Genomic DNA, 19,415 nt, shown 5'->3' on the forward strand with positions numbered 1-19,415 from the left:
TCTCTCTCTCTCCTCTCTTGTCTCTCTCGTCACATCTCTCTCATCTCTCTCTCCCTCCTTTCTCATATCTGTCTAATGTCTATCTTGTCTTGTCTCCTCTGTCCTCCCAGTCAGGAGAAGGGGTTCAGGAAGGAGGAGACAAATTGAACAGGTGAATGCCTGGCTGCATAGCTGGTGCCATACTGAAGGTTTTGGCTTCTATGATCATGGATCTACTTTTGAGAAGCTGGGTCTGCTGGGAGCTGATGGGATTCACCTGACCAAGTGGGGCAGGAGGGTCTTTGCCAACAAGCTGGCCAGGCTTATAAGGAGAGCTTTAAACTAGATTTATCATGGCAAAGGGATGGAGTTTTGAGTAACAGAGAAGAGCCAGAGGCTGCTGCTGCGTTAGGAACCAACAGGGAAACACCTGTGAAAAGCCTCAAAGGAATTAGGGCTTGTTCTTCCAAAAAGGTAACACAGTCGCTAGCCCATTTGAAGTGCCTCTATACCAATGCACGCAGCACAGGTAACAAACAGGAGGAGCTGGAAGCCACTGTGCAGCTAGAAAGCTATGATCCAATTGCTATCACTGAAACATGGTGGGATGAATCGCATGCCTGGAGCACTGCAGTCGATGGCTATAAACTGTTCAGAAGGGACAGGCAAGGAAGGAGGGTCAGGAGGATTACCCTCCATGTAAAAGTATGGATTGACTGCACAGAGCTGTCTTTGAAAAACAGCGATAAACAGGTTGAGAACTTATGGGTAAAAATTAGGGGCCAAGCCAACAAAAGAAACCTCGTGGTTGATGTTTACTACAGGCTGCCTGATCAAGGGGAGCCCGTTGACGAAGCGTTCTTATTTCAAGGAATCACAAACTTCTGTGGACCTGAACAAATATCTGTTGCTTTTAATGGAACTCTTTCTTGCCAGAAGAGAACCCTTCTTGATTTGGTGTTCAATCAGTATGGAAAACCTTACTGACCTAATTCTGCTTTCATTTTCTGTTCTCTTGAGGACGCTAAATGAGTCTCCTGCAGTTAATGCAGTATTACATCCATTTTGGTTTTTCAGGAATTTTAGAATCTTGTATCAGACTGTCTACTGTGCCTTACTGATGTTAAGGCAAAATTGAGCAGCACTTAAAATTACTAAGTTCAAATAAAAAAAAATAAAATTCAATTTTAAATCAGTTCTGAACATAATATTTTTGATGAAATTCTAATGTACCCTAATGCTTTCTGATGCATTGACCCAAATACATATATATGCAATATGGACCTTTGTTCTTTCTATTGCATTTTTGCTGTCATGTATGTGCAGGTGCACTTTGCACAAAGTGGTGTCAGTAGGGATATTTCTACTTTTGTCATCAGTTAATGTATAATTCTCCATATCCTTGGAGAAACAGGTATTGGGGGAGAGGGAAGTATTCCTTAGGAGATGCTTCATTTTTGGTCTTTGCAGTCCTATATCCCTGCTATCCCACAGAAAACTTATTTTAAGGTCTTTTTAACTAGGACATCTGCCTTGCTCTCACTGAGGGCAGATCAACTTTGGTTTACTATGTCACAGAAATAGAAGTGCAGGATTAATGGTTGCTGAGTACTGTGAATTGGGGTAGCTTACTAAAAGAAAATTAGAAAAGTAAATTTAGTGCCAGTCCAGTGTTCAGTAACCCTGAAAATTTCATGTTGCTTGTCTGTTAATGCTGAAATCGAGTGACTGACTGCCACTAAATTGCCACAAGATATTGCAAGCAGACTATTTTAACTTCTAAAGGGTTTGAAAAAAAATATCTATATGGTTATATATAAATTATAGCTTTATTGCCTAATAATGCAAATTATATTATTACTTAGGTGTACAGGTGCTGTGGCAATATACATTAAATTTTTAAGAATACAAGAACAATATCTCTTAATGATTAAATGTATATCAGTTCTGTACCTGTTCTTATTTTACTGGATTCTTCTCCCATTTCTCTCTCCCCCCCCAATTATTTTTTCCATTTATATTTAGCATAGCCTTATGAAAGTAATTTATGATATTACCAAAAGGAAATATTTCATTAAACAACTACTGTCTGCAAAAGAGGGGAAGAGATTTGCTTTATGGTTTGGAGGTTGGTTAAAGATTGCAGTGTCTGGGTTGCAAATACTGCAAGTTTATTGTCCTTTCAAAAATCTATATAACAGAAGAAAACTTTTTAGGTTTGTTCAGGTTAATTTTGGAATCTTGTGCTAAACCTGAGTCTAAGGCCTCCTGGCTTGTCTGTTTCTGGTGGCTTTCAAATTTCTGGCATTGTCTTTAGTGTTAGGTTCAGAACTAGAGCTTTTGAACCACTAATGATAATGAATTAGCCATGATAATAAAGCCAATGAAAAGCACAGGCATGGTTTTAGGATGTATGAGGGGAGGTATTTCCAATAGAGAGTAAAAACTATTATAATTATTCACATCACTAAGAGGACCTACTATGTGCTGTTCTAGACACTCAGGTTAAAGAAAAGTTAGTTGAAACCAGAACAAATACAGAAAGAGTTATCTTAGATGATGCAGAGAAAGGATGTTCTGGCTTAGCGACCAAAAAAAAAAAAAAAAAGTTTATATAGCCTAACCAAGCAAAGGCTCAAAAAAACATGGTTGCTCTATATATTCTTTCAGGTTGGAAGAGACCTGTAGAGACTATCTAGTCCAACCTTCCTGCTCAAAGCAGGGCTAACTTCAAAGTTAGATCAGGTTACTCAGAGCTTTGTCTAGGCAAATTTTGAAAGTCTCCAAAGATGGAGATCCCACAACCTCTCTGGGCCTCTGTTCCAGTGCTGTACAACTCTTATTGTGATTCTTTTTTTCCCTTATGTCCAATCAGAATTTCCCTTTTTTGCACCTACTGTCTCTTGTCCTTGCAGTGTACAACTCTTAGAAGTATGGCACTGTCTTTTCTGTAACTTCCCTGTAGGTAGTAGAAGAGGCTATACCAATGAGGAGTACTAAACTTTTAGGACATTAAAAGGTACTGCTTTCCTTATTATATGTATATTTACATTAAAGAAGAAAGCATCAGTTCAGGAAAGAACCAGTTAATGTAACAGACAGTTTCTACATGAGCAAATGATAATAATTAGACCAGAAATAAAGTTAGGCTGGGAAATAGAAGATGATTTCTAACTGACAGAGGTACAGGGTTCCTGAACAGCTTTTCAGTAAGCATAGCCTCTAGTTTTAAGATGGAGTTTGAGCAGCACATGAAAGGAAGTTCTGTGTTGTTGTCGCAGTTTAACTCCAGCCAGCAACTAAGCACCACGCAGCTGCTCACTCACTTCACCCCCCACCCAGTGGGATGGGGGAGAAAATCGGGAAAAGAAGCAAAACCCGTGGGTTGAGATAAGAATGGTTTACTAGAACAGAAAGGAAGAGACTAATAATGATAATGATAACACTAATAAAATGACAACAGTAGTAATAAAAGAATTGGAATGTACAAATGATGCGCAGGGCAATTGCTCACCACCCGCCGACCGACACCCAGCCAGTCCCCAAGCGGCGATTCCCTGCCCCCCCACTTCCCAGTTCCTAAACTAGTTGGGACATCACATGGTATGGAATACACTGTTGGCCACTTTGGGTCAGGTGCCCTGGCTGTGTCCTGTGCCAACTTCTTGTGCCCCTCCAGCTTTCTCGCTGGCTGGGCATGAGAAGCTGAGAAATCCTTGACTATAGTCTAAACACTACTGAGCAACAACTGAAAACATCAGTGTTATCAACATTCTTCTCATACCTAACTCAAAAACCTAGCACTGTACCAGCTACTAGGAAGACAGTTAACTCTATCCCAGCTGAAACCAGAACAGTTGTGGCTAGCTGTGGCAGCAGAGGAATCTGAAGGCCCCCTCAAGTCCTATACCCCTCAATGCAGAGGAGAATGGGACTAAAAACTGACATAACTTGGATATGGAGGGTAAGACTGCATATAGGACAAGAGCAGAGAGAGAACTAGCGCAAGCAGTTAGCCAAGACAGGTTTGAGGAGATGTGTCAGAGAAAAGAGACAAACTTAGGGAATGGACAGAAGTCTCTATACCCTCTAGAGAGTAATTCTCAACAGAGGAGTTGTGGTTTCAGCCCAGCCGGTAACAAAGGACCACGCTGCCGCTCGCTCACTCCTCCTGCCCCCCTCCGGTGGGATGGGGAGGAGAATCAGAAAGGAGAAAAGAAAAAAAACCCGGAACCTCGAGGGCTGAGATAAGGACAATTTACTGGGCCAACACAAAAAGAGAAGTTACAACAACAACAACAGTACTAATAAAAGAATATATAAAACGAGTGATGCACAGTGCAACTGCTCACCACCCGGAACCCGATGCTCTGCCACTTCCCCCACCAAAAGCTGAGAGACCCCCCCCCAGCCCGCTCCCCATTTATATACTGAGCATGATGTCACATGGTATTGAATAGCTCCTTGGCTAGTTCAGGTCAGCTGCCCCGGTTGTGCCCCCTCCCAGGTTCCTGTGAAAATTAATTCTATCCCAGCTGAACCCAGGACAGGAGTGCAACAAATAGGACCGGCTAGCAGGGATATTGGTAGTTAGAGGGCAGTTTGTATCAGAAAGGGGCCAGAAATTCTGCTCAATAAATTGTGGGACTGCTTGAGGCTGCACAACAATGGTAGTGATGTGCCACAGGGCTTGGTCCCCACCACTTGCTGGAGCAAGTACCCCCGGCACGTCAGGGAGCTTGACCCAGGCACAGAGCCCTGGAGGAAGTATGCAGCTGCCCAGGTCTGGGGCTGCAAGGGAGTGCATGTGGCCTCTCCCTGGGGCTGGAGGCAACAGTGGCCTCACTTGTGAGAGACATGCTATGTTTGAGGCACTGAGCCACTAGGTGAAGGAGCTATGTGAGGAGGGGAGAAGACTATGTAGCATCAGGGAGGATGAGCAGGAAATGGACAGGATCTTCACAGAGACTCTTCACAGAAAAGTGGAGGTACGGGGAACAGCAAAGAAGTGCCCACAGGAACAACATGATGTGGAGGCCTTCACGCTTCTTCCCACTAGGATGGCTAGTGGCCCATTTTAAGTGACTGTACACAAACACATGCAGCATGGAAAATAAACAGAAGGAATTAGAACTCCATGCACAGTCACAAAGGTCTGACCTCATTGTGTTTACTGACATGTGCTGGGATAGCTCATGTGATTTGAATGTTGCAGTGGATAAATAGAGCTCCTTAAGAAAAGAGCAGAAAAGCAAAACCCCACCTGGAATTGAATCTGGAGAAGGATGTGAAGGGCAACAAGGGCTTCTACATGTATATCAAGAGCAAAAGGAAGATTAGGGGAAAATGCAGGCCTGCTCCTGAATGGGGCAGGGGACCTGGTGATAAAGGACACAGAAAAGGCTGAGGTATTCAGTGCCTTCTTTGTCTTGGTTTTTAACATGGAAGATTTGCTTTGAGGAATCCCAAGCCCCTGAGACTACTGGGAAAACCTGGAGCAAGGAAGACTTACCCTCAGTAGAGGAGGATCAGGTTAGGGAACATTTAAACAAAGTATACATATATAAGTCCATGGGGCCTGATGGGATGCACCCATGAGTGCTGAGGGAGCTGGCTGATGTCATTGCAAAGCCACTCTCAATAATCTTTGAAAGGTCATGGCAATTGGGAGAGGTTTCTGAGGACTGGAGGAAAGCAAATGTCACTCCTATTTTCAAGAAGGAGGATCTGGGGAACTACAGGCCCAGTCAGCTTCACCTCAATCCCTGGGAAAGTGATGCAGCAACTAATTCTGGGAACCATTTCCAGGCACATGAAGGACAAGACAGTGATTGGGAGTAGTCAGCATGGATTTATGAAGGGGTGTCGTGGTTTAACCCCAGCCAGCAACTAAGCACCACGCAGCTGCTCACTCACTCCCCCCCCACCCAGTGGGATGGGGGAGAAAATCAGGAAAAGAAGTAAAACTCATGGGTTGAGATAAGAACAGTTTAATAGGACAGAAAAGAAGAAACTAATAATGCTAATGATAACACTAATAAAATGACAACAGCAATAATAAAAGGATTGGAATGTACAAATGATGCACAGGGCAATTGCTCACCACCCGCTGATCGACACCCAGCTAGTCCCCGAGCGGCAATTCCCCACCCCCACTCCCCCCAGTTTATATACTAGATGTGGCGTCACATGGTATGGAATACCCCGTTGGCCACTTTGGGTCAGCTGCCCTGGCTGTGTCCTGTGCCAACTTCTTGTGCCCCTCCAGCTTACTTGCTGGCCGGGCATGAGAAGCTGAAAAATCCTTGACTTTAGACTAAACACTACTTAGCAACAACTGAAAACATCAGTGTTATCAACATTCTTCTCATACTGAACTCAAAACACAGCACTGTACCAGCTACTAAGAAGACAATTAACTCTATCCCAGCTGAAACCAGGACAGGTAGAGAAGGCCAACAATATATGGGGTTGCATTAGGAAGAACAGTGCCAGCCAGTCAAAGGCAGAGATCCTTCCCCTCTACTCAGCACTGGTGAGGCCACATCTTGAGTACTGTGTCCAGTTCTGGGCTTCCCAGTACAAGAAAGATATGGACATACTGCAGTGACCCCAGAGCAGGGCCGCAAATATGATTATGGGATTGGAGCATCTTTCATATGAGGAGAGGCTGAGGGAGCTGGGACTGTTTAGCCTAGAGAAGAGAAGGTTCAGGGCGGAATCTTATCTATGTGTCTAAATATGTTGTGGAAGGGATTAAAGATGGAGACAGACTCTTCTCAGTAGTGCCCATTGACAGGATGAGGCAGTGTGCACAAATTGAAATACAAGTAATTCCATTTAAACAAAAGAAAAGGCTTTTTTACTGTGAGGATGGTCAAACACTGGACCAGGTTGCCCATAGAGGTTGTGGAGTCTCCATCCTTGGAGATATTAAAAATCTAACTGGGCAAATTCCTAAGCAACCCCTTCTAGGTGACCTGTCTTCGAGCAGGAGGGCTAGCCTAGATCATCTCAAGAGGTCCCTTCCAACCTCAGCTATTCTGCAAAGAAGGTCAAGGTGGGAAAGTGAGGATGAGGGGTTGAGGGTTTCATTTAGACAGCTGGAGGAAAGCCTTTTTGATCACAGGCCTCGGTACTTATGGGGGACTTCAACCACCCTGAGATCTTTTTAAAGAAGGGCAACATGGCTGGGCACAAGCAGTTGATAAGATTTTTGGAGTGTGTTGAAGACAAATTCTTCACACAGGTGTTGGATGGCCTGACTAGGAGTGATGCTCTGCTAGACATGTTACTTGCAGACAAGGAAGAACTGCTCAAAGATGTGAAGGCTGAGGGCTGCACTGGCCACAGTAACCATGAAATTGTGGAGTTTAGGATCCTGAGAGAAGCGAGCAAGACAAATGGAATCACAGCCCTGCACTTCAGGAGAGCAGTTTTCAGCTTGTTCAGGTATCTCCTTGGCAGGATCTCATGAGAGACTGCTCTGGAGGGCAATGGGGCCAACGAGAGGTGGATAATCTTCAAGGACAGTGTCCTCAGAGCAGAAGTTGTTTCTTATGACGTGGAAGAAGTTGAGCAAGCATGGCAGAAGGTCAGTGTGGATGAACAGGGAACACATGACTGAGCTCAAATGCAAAAAAGGAAGCACACAGAAGGTGGAGACAGACATGGGCTACCTGAAAGGAATAGAGACATTGCCCAGGAGTGCAGGGATGAAGTTAGGAAAGCCTAAGCTCAGCTCAAGTTGGAACTAGAGAACGACAAGAAGGGCTTCTATAGGTATGCTGGCATTAAAAGGAAGGCTAAGGAAAACAGAGGCCCACTGCTCAATGGGGCAAGGGACCTAGTGCCAAAGGACACAGGAATGACGACTGATGTACTCAGTGCCTTTTTTTGCTCCAGTTTTCACTGGTAAAGGCTTGTCCTCAGGCCTCACAGGTCCCTGAGCCTAGTGGCAGAGTCTGGGGGAGTGAAGCATTACTCATAGTAGAGGAAAACACAGTTAGAGACCACTTAAACCAGTTTGGCTATGTGGTCAAGGGGAGAGCAGTGGAATTAGTTTACCTTGACTTTAGCAAGGCTTTTGACATAGTCTCCCATAGTATCCTTAGAACTGAAGTGGTGATATATGGACTGGATAAGTGGCCGATAAGACGGGCAGAAAATTGGCTGGACGGTTGTGATCAGTGGTACAAAGCCTAACTGGTATGCAGTTGCTAGTGACATCCCTCCGGGATCAATACTGTGTCTGATATTGTTTAACATCTTTAATAAATACCTGGATGATCGTACAGAGCACACTCCCAGCAATTTTTCTGACAATATCAATTTGGGAAGAATGGTCAATATACTTGGAGGCAGGGCTGCTTTTCAGAGGGACCTCAACAGGCTGGAGAAATGGGCTGACAGAAACCTCATGGAGGTCAAAAAAGAGAAGTGTAAAGTCCTGCATCTGTGCTGGAATAAGCAGGCTGGAGGCTGACTGACATACATAAAGCATGGGAAACCTAGGAAAATTCAGGAAGGACTAGGAAGTGCTTAGGTTTCTGATAGACATTTGTTGTGGGTCAACCCCGGTTGGTAGCTAAACAACACACAGCCACTTGTTCACTCCCACCCCCCCACCAAGCGGGATGGGAGACAGAATAGGAAGAGCAAAAGAGAGAAAAATCATGGGTTGAGATAAAGATAGTTTACTCAGTGAAGGAAAGAGGAAGAAGAAACAAACAAACAAACAACAAAGTGATGCAAAGGCAATCACTCACCACCTCCCACAAGTAGACTGATGCCCAGTCAGTCCCCGAGCAATGGCTACCTTCCCAAACCACCCCAATCCCTCCATTTTATTGTTGAGCATGACATCACATGGTATAGAATATCCCTTTGGCCACTTTGGGTCAGCTGTCCTGGCTGTGTCCTCTCCCAACTTCTTGTGCCCCTCCAGCCTTCTTGCTGGCTGGGCATGAGAAGCTGAAAAATCCTTGACTTTTAGACTAAACATTACTTGGCAACAACTGAAAACATCAGTGTGTTATCAACATTATTCTCATACCAAACCCAAAACATAGCACTATACCAGCTACTAGAAAGAAAACTAACTATCCAAGCTGAAACTAGGACAGGGGGACAGAGTGGGAAAAAGAAAAGGCCTTGACACTGTTCATCAACAGCCAAAGCACTGGTGTGTTAACAACATTGTTTTAGCCACAAATTCAAAACACACCACCATATGGGCTGCTATGAAGAAAGTTAACTCCATCCCAGCCAGACCCAGTACAATGTTCCATGGGGTACAATCTAATGTTGCCCCCAGGTGTTCTCTAAGGCTAAGACATTGTGGTGGTCAGGGAATAGAACTTAACTTAAGGGCTCCATCCTTAGCAGCTGTTCAAAAGAAAAATTAGAACTGCCATTGACACGCGGATCAAACTTTACAACTTGGAGAGTGAGTTATAAAGCAGGTATGTTTATTTCGGCGCCGGGTGCAAGGGGATTTCTCCTCAAAGCTTGCACACTGTCTCAGCAAGCAGCCAGATATTTATTACACCAAAGCATACATATTCATAGGGTTACACAATACAAAATATACATATGTATAGGTTGGGGCGGAGTTAGTTCAAAAGCTTGTGTCAGCAGTTCTAAAATGTTTATGTCATCTTGCACAGGCTCAGATTTGTCTCTGGTGGTCGTTTACTTCTTCAGGGGTCTTATCTTCCTCTTCTTCTTCTGTCCTCTAAATGAACTTTAGTCATTTACACATGCTCTCTTCTCACTTGGTGATTTCAGCAGTGTTTAACAAGTCCTAACAAGTTCTGTGGTAAGACTAACATTGCAGTTCCTGTTATCACTCCCTTTGTTTGGCATGTCAGTCCTTGACGAATACCAGTCCCTGATAAGCTTAACCCCTGACAGACGCCACAGGCGCCAGGCCTTGGTAAGTCAGTTTCGAAAGAATAAACAAGGCCAACAGAATTATTTGGTCAAAAGGCAAATAGTTATTTCCCTGTATCACCATTGTTTACAAAGATGCACCTCAAGAAGCAGACAACTGTGGTTTTTGACCTAAATGTTCCAACCCTGATTATGAATAACATAGATGTCAATATGATGTCTTGTGATGAAACTTCTATTTTTTTTAATCCACCTCATTTTTAAACTAAAGCTTTTTTATGTATGATGTGCTAGATTAAGTTAAAAAAACCCAACTGAGTTCCCTTATGTTAAGTAATGATATTATTTCATTGCATAATGATATATTTAACATGGGAACTCTACCTCAGAGAGTAGGGAAAGCCAGCATAATATTTGATTCTTGGAATATCTTCATTAAGCAAAGGTAGAGAAGATTTATTTTTTTTTAATTTGTTTTGCAAGACTATTGAAGCTTTGCATTAGAAAACTTTAGTACCCCCAAAACAGATTGAATAGCAGGGCAGAAACATTGACATATTCTACTTCTGCAGGGCACCATAATTTAAAAAGCAGCATGTTATTCTGGTGTGATTTGACAGTACAGATAAGGCAGTCTAATTGTTAGCTGTTGCCAAAAGAAGTAGTCCTGTCTCCCATTTTTCCCTCTCCCTCCTGCTGACCCTTCCCACTATCTCTCCATTGGCACTAATGGTGATCCAGTTCATGGAGCAAAACTGGCAGAAAGATACCCATACAAAATAGTGAATAGTGTTCTGCCCTATACACTTCACTGTGGAGTCACATGACCACAAAGGACAGTTGAAAGCAGGGGAGAAGTGTATGGGCCAGAAGGAAAACAAGGGAGGAAGCATAGTCCCTTTGGGCAGCAAATCACCATTAGATGGGAATCTTAGTCATCATCACTTCTTATTTAGTTAAAGAGCCTATTGCCATTATATTTCTGTGGAATTTGATTAAGAATCCCTGTTTAATGGCTTCTTTGAAATAATAAAAACTTTAATTGCTAATCTTGGTCACTGGTTAATAGAAAATCTAAGGTATTCCAAGAAATCATAGGTGTTATATGTTGTTTTAAAATTGCTATCCCATCCCTGATGGGATGCACCCATGAGTGCTGAGGGAGCTGGCTGATATCATTGCGAGGCCACTCTCAATAATCTTTGAAAGGTCATGGCAATTGGGAGAGGTTTCTGAGGACTGGAGGAAAGCAAATCTCACTCCTATCTTCAAGAAGGGCAAGAAAGAGGACCCAGGGAACTACAGGCCAGTCAGCCTCACCTTGATCCCTGGGAGGGTGATGGAGCAGCAAATCCTGGAAACCGTTTCCAGGCACATTAAGGACAAGTTGATTGGGAGTAGTCAGTGTGGATTCACCAAGGGGAGGTCATGCTTGACCAACTTGATTACCTTCTATGATGAAATGACTGTCTTAGTAGATGAGGGGAGAGCAGTGGATATCATCTACATAGACATCAGGAAGGCTTTTAACACTGTCTCCCATAACATCCTCATAGGGAAGCTGTTGAAGTATAGGCTGGATGAGCAGACAGTGAGGTGGACTGAAAACTGGCTGAACCGCCAGGCCCAGAGGGTGGTGATCAGTGGCACGCTGTTTAGTTGGAAGCCAGTAAATTGCAGTGTACCCCAGGGGTAAATACTGGGTCCAATCCTTTTTAACACTTTCATTAATGACTTGTACAATGGGGCAGAGTTTTTAAATGACCCAAAACTGGGAGGAGTGTCTGATACACCAGAGAGTTGTGCTGCCATCCAGAGGGACGTGGACAGGCAAGAGAAATGGGCAGAGAGGAATCTCATGCAGTTCAACAAGAGGAGAGGAGGAACAACCCCATGCACCACTGCACACTTGGGGCCACCCAGCTGGAAAGCAGCTCTGCAGAGAAGGACCTGGGGGTACTGGTGGACAACAAGCTGACCATGAGCCACCAATGCACCCTCATGGCAAAGGCGACCAACAGCATCCTAGGCTGCATTAGGAAGAACAGTGCCAGCTGGTTGAAGGAGGAGATCCTTCTCCTCTACTCAGCACTGGTGAGGCCGCATCTTGAGTATTGTATCCAGTTCTGGGCTCCCCAGTACAAGAAAGATATGGACTTACTGGAGCAATTCCAGCAAAGGGCCACAAAGATCATAGAATAGAATCATAGAATAGTTTGAGTTGGAAGCTGATAACAAAGTTTGATATTAAATGCGACAGTGATTTAACAAGATTCAATGGCAAGGTTCACTTGATATTTACTGCATGGAGGGCACGGTCAGACAAAACTGTCAAGGAGACCCTCCCATTGAGTCACGAGGTTCAGAAAGGACCCTCTTGCGTTCTAAACTCCTTTCCAGAGAGGAGTCTAGATGCGGCTGGATCCACTCCTAGTCCCAGACTTGGTCAATGGTTTATGTCTAAAGGATTATCTGTGTGCAATCAATCCTTTATATCACTTTACATCATCTAGTCCACCCCCCCCCCTGCAATGAGCAAGGACATCTTCAACTACATCAGGTTGCTCAGAGCCCTGTCCAACGTGACTTTGAATGTTTCCAGGGATGGGGCATCTACCACCTCTCTGGGCAACCTGTTTCAGTGTTTCACCACCCTCATCGTAAAAAATTTCTTCCTTATATCTAGTTTAAATCTACCCTCTTTTAGTTTAAAACCATTACCCCTTGTCCTGTCACTACAGGCCCTACTAAGAAGTTTGTCCTCATCTTTCTTATAAGCCCCCTTTAAGTATTGAAAGGCTGCAATAAGGCCTCCCCAGAGCCTTCTCTTCTCCAGGCTGAACAACCCCAACTCTTTCAGCCTTTCTTCATAGGAGAGGTGTTCCAGCCCTCTGATCATCTTTGTGGCCCTCCTCTGGACCCACTCCAACAGGTCCATGTCTTTCCTGTACTGAGGACTCCAGAGCTTGATGCAGTACTCCAGGTGGGGTCTCACCAGAGCAGAGGGGCAGAATAACCTCCCTCGACCTGCTGGCCACACTTCTTTGTATGCAGTCCAGGATACAATTGGCTTTCTGGGCTGCGAGTGCACATTGCCGGCTCATGTCCAGCTTTTCATCCACCAGTACTCCCAAGTCCTTCTCCTCAGGGCTGCTCTCAATCCCTTCATCCCCCAGCCTGTATTGATACTGAGGGTTGCCCCAACCCAGGTGCAGGACCTTGCCTTGGCCTTGTTGAACCTCATGAAGTTCATATGGGCCCACTTCGTGAGCTTGTCCAGGTCCCTCTGGATGGCATCCCATCCCTCAGGCATGTCAACCACACCACTCAGCTTGGTGTCGTCCGTAAACTTGCTGAGGGTGCACTCAATCCCACTATGTCATTGATGAAGATATTAAACAGTACTGGTCCCAATACAGACCCCTGAGGGTCACCACTCGTCACTGATCTCCATCTGGACATTGAGCCGTTGACCATTACCCTCTGGATGCAACCATCCAACCAATTCCTCATCCACCAAACAGTCCATCCATCAAATCCATATCTCTCCAATTTAGAGAGAAGAATGTTGTGGGGGACCATGTCAAAAGCCTTACAGAAGTCCAGATAGACGACATCTGTAGCTCTTCCCTTGTCTACTGATGTAGACACTCCATCATAGATGGCCATGAGGTTGGTCAGGCAAGATGACTGAGGGTCTGGAGCACCTTTCATATGAGGAGAGGCTGAGAGAGCTTGGACTCTTCAGCCTGGAAAAGTCTCAGGGGGATCTTATCAATGTGTTTTAATACTTGATGGGAGGGAGTAATGAAGAAGAGGGAGCCAGACTCTTCTAAGTAGTGTTCAGTGACAGGACAAGAGGTAATGGGCACAAATTAAAACACATGAAATTCCATCTGAACCCCCCAAAAATACTTTTTTACTGTGAGGGTGGTCAAACACTGGACCAGGTTGCCCAGAGAGGTTGTGGAGTCTCCATCCTTGGAGATATTAAAAATATGACTGGACACAGTCTTGGGCAACTTGCTCTATGTAACCCTGCTTGAGCAGGGTGGTTGGACTAGCTGATTTCAAGAGGGCCCTTCCAACCTAAATGATTATGTGATTCTGTGAAATAGAATTTATTTTTAAGATTAGAAAAACTCATAGCATTTTATTTTGATATACTTAAGGTCTGTAAAATCAACAAGCTCTTAAAATGAAAACAGGATAAAATGCAGAAACGTCTATTAAAAAAATAAAGTATTAAATTGAAGAGGAGATGATAGCAGGTTGTATGAGGAAACCTAGAATGCTGGAGAAGAACTCAGATAGAAAAAATGGAATAATATATTAAATAATTTTTCTTTGTTAGTACCTAGGAAGACTCAAAATATATTATTCTCGAGTTTTGGGTAGGAGTACTGTTACAGAATGGGTACTTGTCTGCAGCTTTAAAAAAGAATTATATTTTCCTTTTCAGATTACACATTGCTCAGTATGCATGTAGTTATTGTGAAATATTAATATTTTGATCTGTTAGCAAGTTATTTATCAGGATTTATAAAGTATATGGTTATGCTAATAATGGATTTCTAATGTTTATTCTACTATAGTGGATAGGAGATAAGTAACTTTATGAATTTCTCTGTAGAAATGAGTAGGTTCAGTCATTTAGTCCTTATAATCAGACTACCCACAGAAGAGTGTGTGTATGCATGTGTAGAAATGAACTTGTGTTCAGACACAAACTTGCTCGATCTGCCTTCCAGCTGTGCATCTGGAACACTGAGTGTATGAGAATGCCTGTGGCACTGTGTTACTGCTGTAGTGACTGTAGGGAAACAGCAGAGGAAGTACAGGGAAAGAATTATCTTAATGTGCAGAGAAGCAACACTAGAAGATGTTTTCTTTCTGCCTGCAGGCTAGTGCTGAAATCCTCATCACAGGATAACATGTAAATATGCACCAGACACCTCTTCCTCATGTGATCTGATGTTTTATACATTAGGAGAGTGAAAAATTGAGATGTGATGTAGAGATTAGATATGTTTCCATTCTTGTGCTTTGGGCGATTTTAATTGGGGGTGTGTATGTGTTTTTGATTCATTTGAACTTAAATGCAACCTTTGGACCACTTAAAATGTTGTGGTCTCTCATTTTTCTACCTCGGCTAAATTCAGAGTTTGCAAATAAATATTTACTTGTAAATAAAAAAGCTCATAAAGATTATATAAATGTTAGCTCTGTGATCTTGATTTTGAATGTGAAAAATAGAACCAAGTAAGTTTCTTCTGGCTTGTGTATTATTGTCGATCTGTTTTGTATTCGTAAATGAATTAAGAATTCCATGAAGAAAGAGTGAAATAGAATCCAGTTTGTAGTCCAACAGCTATGTAAGTGCTATCATTTTATTGAAATTGTGACAACTTTAAGTTGTCACAATAAAACAAGCAAGTAGAATTATGAATATTAATATTATGAATATGTCATGTAAGAAAATTCCATTTGCATATGGTAACTATTCTGACAACACTATGTGTTAAAGGTATAAAATAGTACCCACCAAACAGACCTGCAGACAGAATGCTAGGAAGCATGAGTAAATCAAAATTTCCAAGTTGCTATGCACACATATACTTTCTGTCCGAATTAAAGGAGGGGAAGAGGGGCAGAGGAGGGTTTTCATTATTTGGCAATTTATTCCGTAAATGGAAAATTAAACCTTATTCTTCTCCATCTATACAAACACCTATTCAGAAACAGGTAGTAAAAGCCAACTAAGTATCTGAAGTAAATTGCCAAATTTTACTATATACTGTCGATAACTACTGACAGATTTTTCCCAGTATCTTTTCCAATCCTATATTTATTTAGGCTTCAGGCTCGAATAGCTCACAGAATCCAAGAACTGGAGAACTTGCCTGGCTCTTTGCCTCCTGATCTGCGAAACAAAGCTACAGTGGAGTTGAAGGCACTTAGGTTACTGAATTTCCAGCGCCAGGTAATGCCTTCTGCTGCAGGGAAGTTCTTGTAGTGCTCACAGTCAAATGTGATGTTGTGGCATGTGTCAGATTTTACAGCAGCACTGACCTTAAACAGGAGATTTTGTACAAGAGCACACTTTACTGATAAGAAAAAATTATCAGAAATGTTTAACTTGGTATTTATTTTGTTTTATTACTGAATATGTACATGTGTTCTCTCTCTCTCCTGCTCCATCCTCCAGTATAAGTTGTAATCCTAGAATTGTGGTAGTTTTTCATGAAAATAATGGCAGTTGCAGAGAGACACAAGAGAAGGACAGGCTGCAAGTGCATTTTCAACACAAATCATAATAGATGTAATTTTCATTACACTCTTTATACTTGTCATGGGTCTTTTATTGGTGAGAGTTAAATGCTCTTAGTGTTGTTTGTAACATTTCTCTGTAATCTGTGTTCATCATTCCCGCTGTGACACACAGACTGTGAAAATTAAGCCTAACAAAAGCACATCTAAGATACAAGTAAGTTAGGTCTTGAATATGTGTAACAGCATCTGAATTTCAGAAAGGGAGTCACAGTGCCAGACCATTCTGGGCCTTTTGTCATTGGCTTGCCTGGTTGGCCTAGAAGCAGCAGAGATGTGATGTGTCAGACCAAGCAAAAACAGTTCCTGGAAGAAGTCTTTGGCAATATTTGTACCATGTTATCTACATCTTCCTTCCTACTGACTGTCATGGTTTAACCCCAGCCAGCAACTAAGCACCACGCAGCCACTCACTCACTTCCCCCCGACCCAGTGGGATGGGGGAGAGAATCAGGAAAAAAAAAAGTAAAACTCATGGGGTGAGATAAGAACAGTTTAATAGAACAGAAAAGAAGAAACTAATAATGCTAATGATAACACTAATAAAATGACAACAGCAATAATAAAAGGATTGGAATGTACAAATGATGCACAGTGCAATTGCTCACCACCTGCCAATGGACGCCCAGTTAGTCCCTGAGCGGCGATCCCCCCAGCCCCACTCCCCCCAGTTTATATACTAGATGTGGCATCACATGGTATGGAATACCCCGTTGGCCAGTTTGGGTCAGCTGCCCTGGCTGTGTCCCCTCCCAACTTCTTGTGCCCCTCCAGCTTTCTTGCTGGCTGGGCAGGAGAAGCTGAAAAATCCTTGACTCTAGACTAAACATTACTTAGCAACAACTGAAAACATCAGTGTTATCAACATTCTTCTCATACCTAGCTCAAAAACATAGCACTTTTTACCAGCTACTAGGAAGACAATTAACTCTATCCCAGCTGAAACGCTTTCTGTCCTACAGAAACTGAAGATTTATTTAGGGAGACAGACCTTTCTGCTACAACTGAAGAGTTGCAGAACTGTAATGGAAAGGGAAGAGGAAGCTGGGGGGTGTCCTGCACCACTAAAATTTTACTTTACTGTATTACTAAAGTTGTTCTTGTGTGTGTGAAAAATGGGGTTTTTTTGAACTGTTTCTTTTTTCTCACCGGTAGCTAAGACAAGAGGTAGTAGCCTGCATGCGTCGTGACACAACACTAGAGACATCACTAAACTGCAAAGCCTACAAGAGAAGCAAGCGCCAGACTCTGAGGGAGGCCCGTATGACAGAAAAGCTTGAGAAACAGCAGAAGATAGAACAAGAGAGGAAACGTAGACAGAAACACCTGGTATTTTAACTCCTGTTAACTGTTCTCCCAGACATGGAAATGCCATTCAGTTGATTGTTGCATCTTGTTATGATCTGCTAGTCATTGTCATTTTATATTTTATTCACCTCTGGAGACTGAGGCACAAGAAAATAAATTTATGCAATAAACAAGCATAAAACTCTAAAATTACAACTCCTGTATTCCTGATCTCAAACCTTGTGCTGTCAAATCTCTGAATTAAATTGTTTTTTTTCTCTAGGAATATCTGAACAGCATATTGCAGCATGCTAAAGATTTTAAAGAATACCACCGGTCAGTGTCTGGGAAAATACAGAAAATTTCTAAAGCTGTGGCAACTTGGCATGCCAACACTGAACGTGAGCAGAAAAAGGAAACTGAGAGAATTGAGAAAGAAAGAATGAGAAGACTAATGGTAAGGAATGGGGGAAGGGGTCTGACAAGTTTGGCTAAAATTACATACAGTCTGATGTACACCCTCAGGTGCTTATGTATGCTCTTTTCAGAATAAAATCTCTTTAATTCAAGAAGTTTAAAAAGTATAAACCTAAAACTAATGCAGAAGAGTCCCTTGGATTTCTAATGATGGTAGTGAATTTGATAGTGTTCACTTTGAGCTATAGCTACTTTTTTATTTAGATTTCTGATAATATATAATTGTCTTTTACTATTGGGTTTGTGTGGCAAGGTTTTAGTAGTGGGGGGGGGGGTACAGGGGTGGCTTCTGTGAGAAGCTGCTAGAAGTTTCCCCTATGTCCAACAGAGCCAATGCCAGCTGGCTCCAAGACGGACCTGCTGCTGGCCAAGGCCGAGCCAATCAGTGACAGTGGTAGTGCCTCTGTGATAACATATTTAAGAAGGACTGTCGTGGTTTAACCCCAGCCAGCAACTAAGCACCACGCAGCTGATCACTCACTCCCCCCCACCCAGTGGGATGGGGGAGAAAATCGGGAAAAGCAGTAAAACTCGTGGGTTGAGATAAGAACGGTTTAATAGAACAGAAAAGAAGAAACTAATAATGCTAATGATAACACTAATAAAATGACAACAGCAATAATAAAAGGATTGGATTGTACAAATGATGTGCAGGGCAATTGCTCACCACCCGCTGATCGACACCCAGCTAGTCCCCGAGCGGCGATTCCCCAGCCCCACTCCCCCCAGTTTATATACTAGATGTGACATCACCTGGTATGGAATACCCCGTTGGCCACTTTGGGTCAGCTGCCCTGGCTGTGTCCCCTGCCAACTTTTTGTGCCCCTCCAGCTTTCTCACTGGCTGGGCATGAGAAGCTGAAAAATCCTTGACTCTAGACTAAACACTACTGAGCAACAACTGAAAACATCAGTGTTATCAACATTCTTCACATACTGAACTCAAAACATAGCACTGTACCAGCTACTAGGAAGACAGTTAACTCTATCCCAGCTGAAACCAGGACAAAGGGAAAAAAAGTTGCTGCGGCACAGAAACTGCAACCAGAGAGAGGAGTGAGAACATGTAAGAGAAACAACCCTGCAGACACCAAGGTCAGTGAAGAAGGAGGGGGAGGAGATGCTCCAGGTGCTGGAGCAGAGATTCCCCTGCAGCCCGTGGTGAAGACCCTGGTGAGGCAGGCTGTCCCCCTGCAGCCCATGGAGGTCCACGGTGGAGCAGATATCCACCTGCAGCCCATGGAGGACCCCACGCCGGAGCAGGTGGGTTCCCAAAGGAGGCTGTGACCCCGTGGGAACCCTGCGCTGGAGCAGGCTCCTGGCAGGACCTGCGGATCTGTGGAGAGAGGAGCCCACGCTGGAGCAGGTTTTCTGGCAGGACTTGTGACCCCGTGGGGGACCCACGCTGGAGCAGTGTGCTCCTGAAGGACTGCACACCGTGGAAAGGA

The 19,415-nt window shown here is 43.4% G+C and overlaps 1 protein-coding gene across 4 annotated transcripts in view; it reads left to right on the forward strand.

Annotated features, from left to right (window-relative positions):
• LOC138683545 (probable global transcription activator SNF2L2) overlaps positions 1–19,415 on the forward strand; it is a 231,771-nt gene that overhangs the window by 49,060 nt on the left and 163,296 nt on the right. For all 4 annotated transcript variants that reach the window (XM_069775524.1, XM_069775526.1, XM_069775525.1 and 1 more), the window contains 3 exons: positions 15,730–15,856; positions 17,359–17,532; positions 17,774–17,947. In XM_069775524.1, the coding sequence (XP_069631625.1) occupies positions 15,730–15,856; positions 17,359–17,532; positions 17,774–17,947 (475 nt within the window). The remainder of the gene's footprint in view (positions 1–15,729; positions 15,857–17,358; positions 17,533–17,773; positions 17,948–19,415) is intronic.

Source organism: Haliaeetus albicilla, chromosome W (assembly GCF_947461875.1).
Source record: "Haliaeetus albicilla chromosome W, bHalAlb1.1, whole genome shotgun sequence".
Lineage (NCBI taxonomy): Eukaryota > Metazoa > Chordata > Aves > Accipitriformes > Accipitridae > Haliaeetus > Haliaeetus albicilla.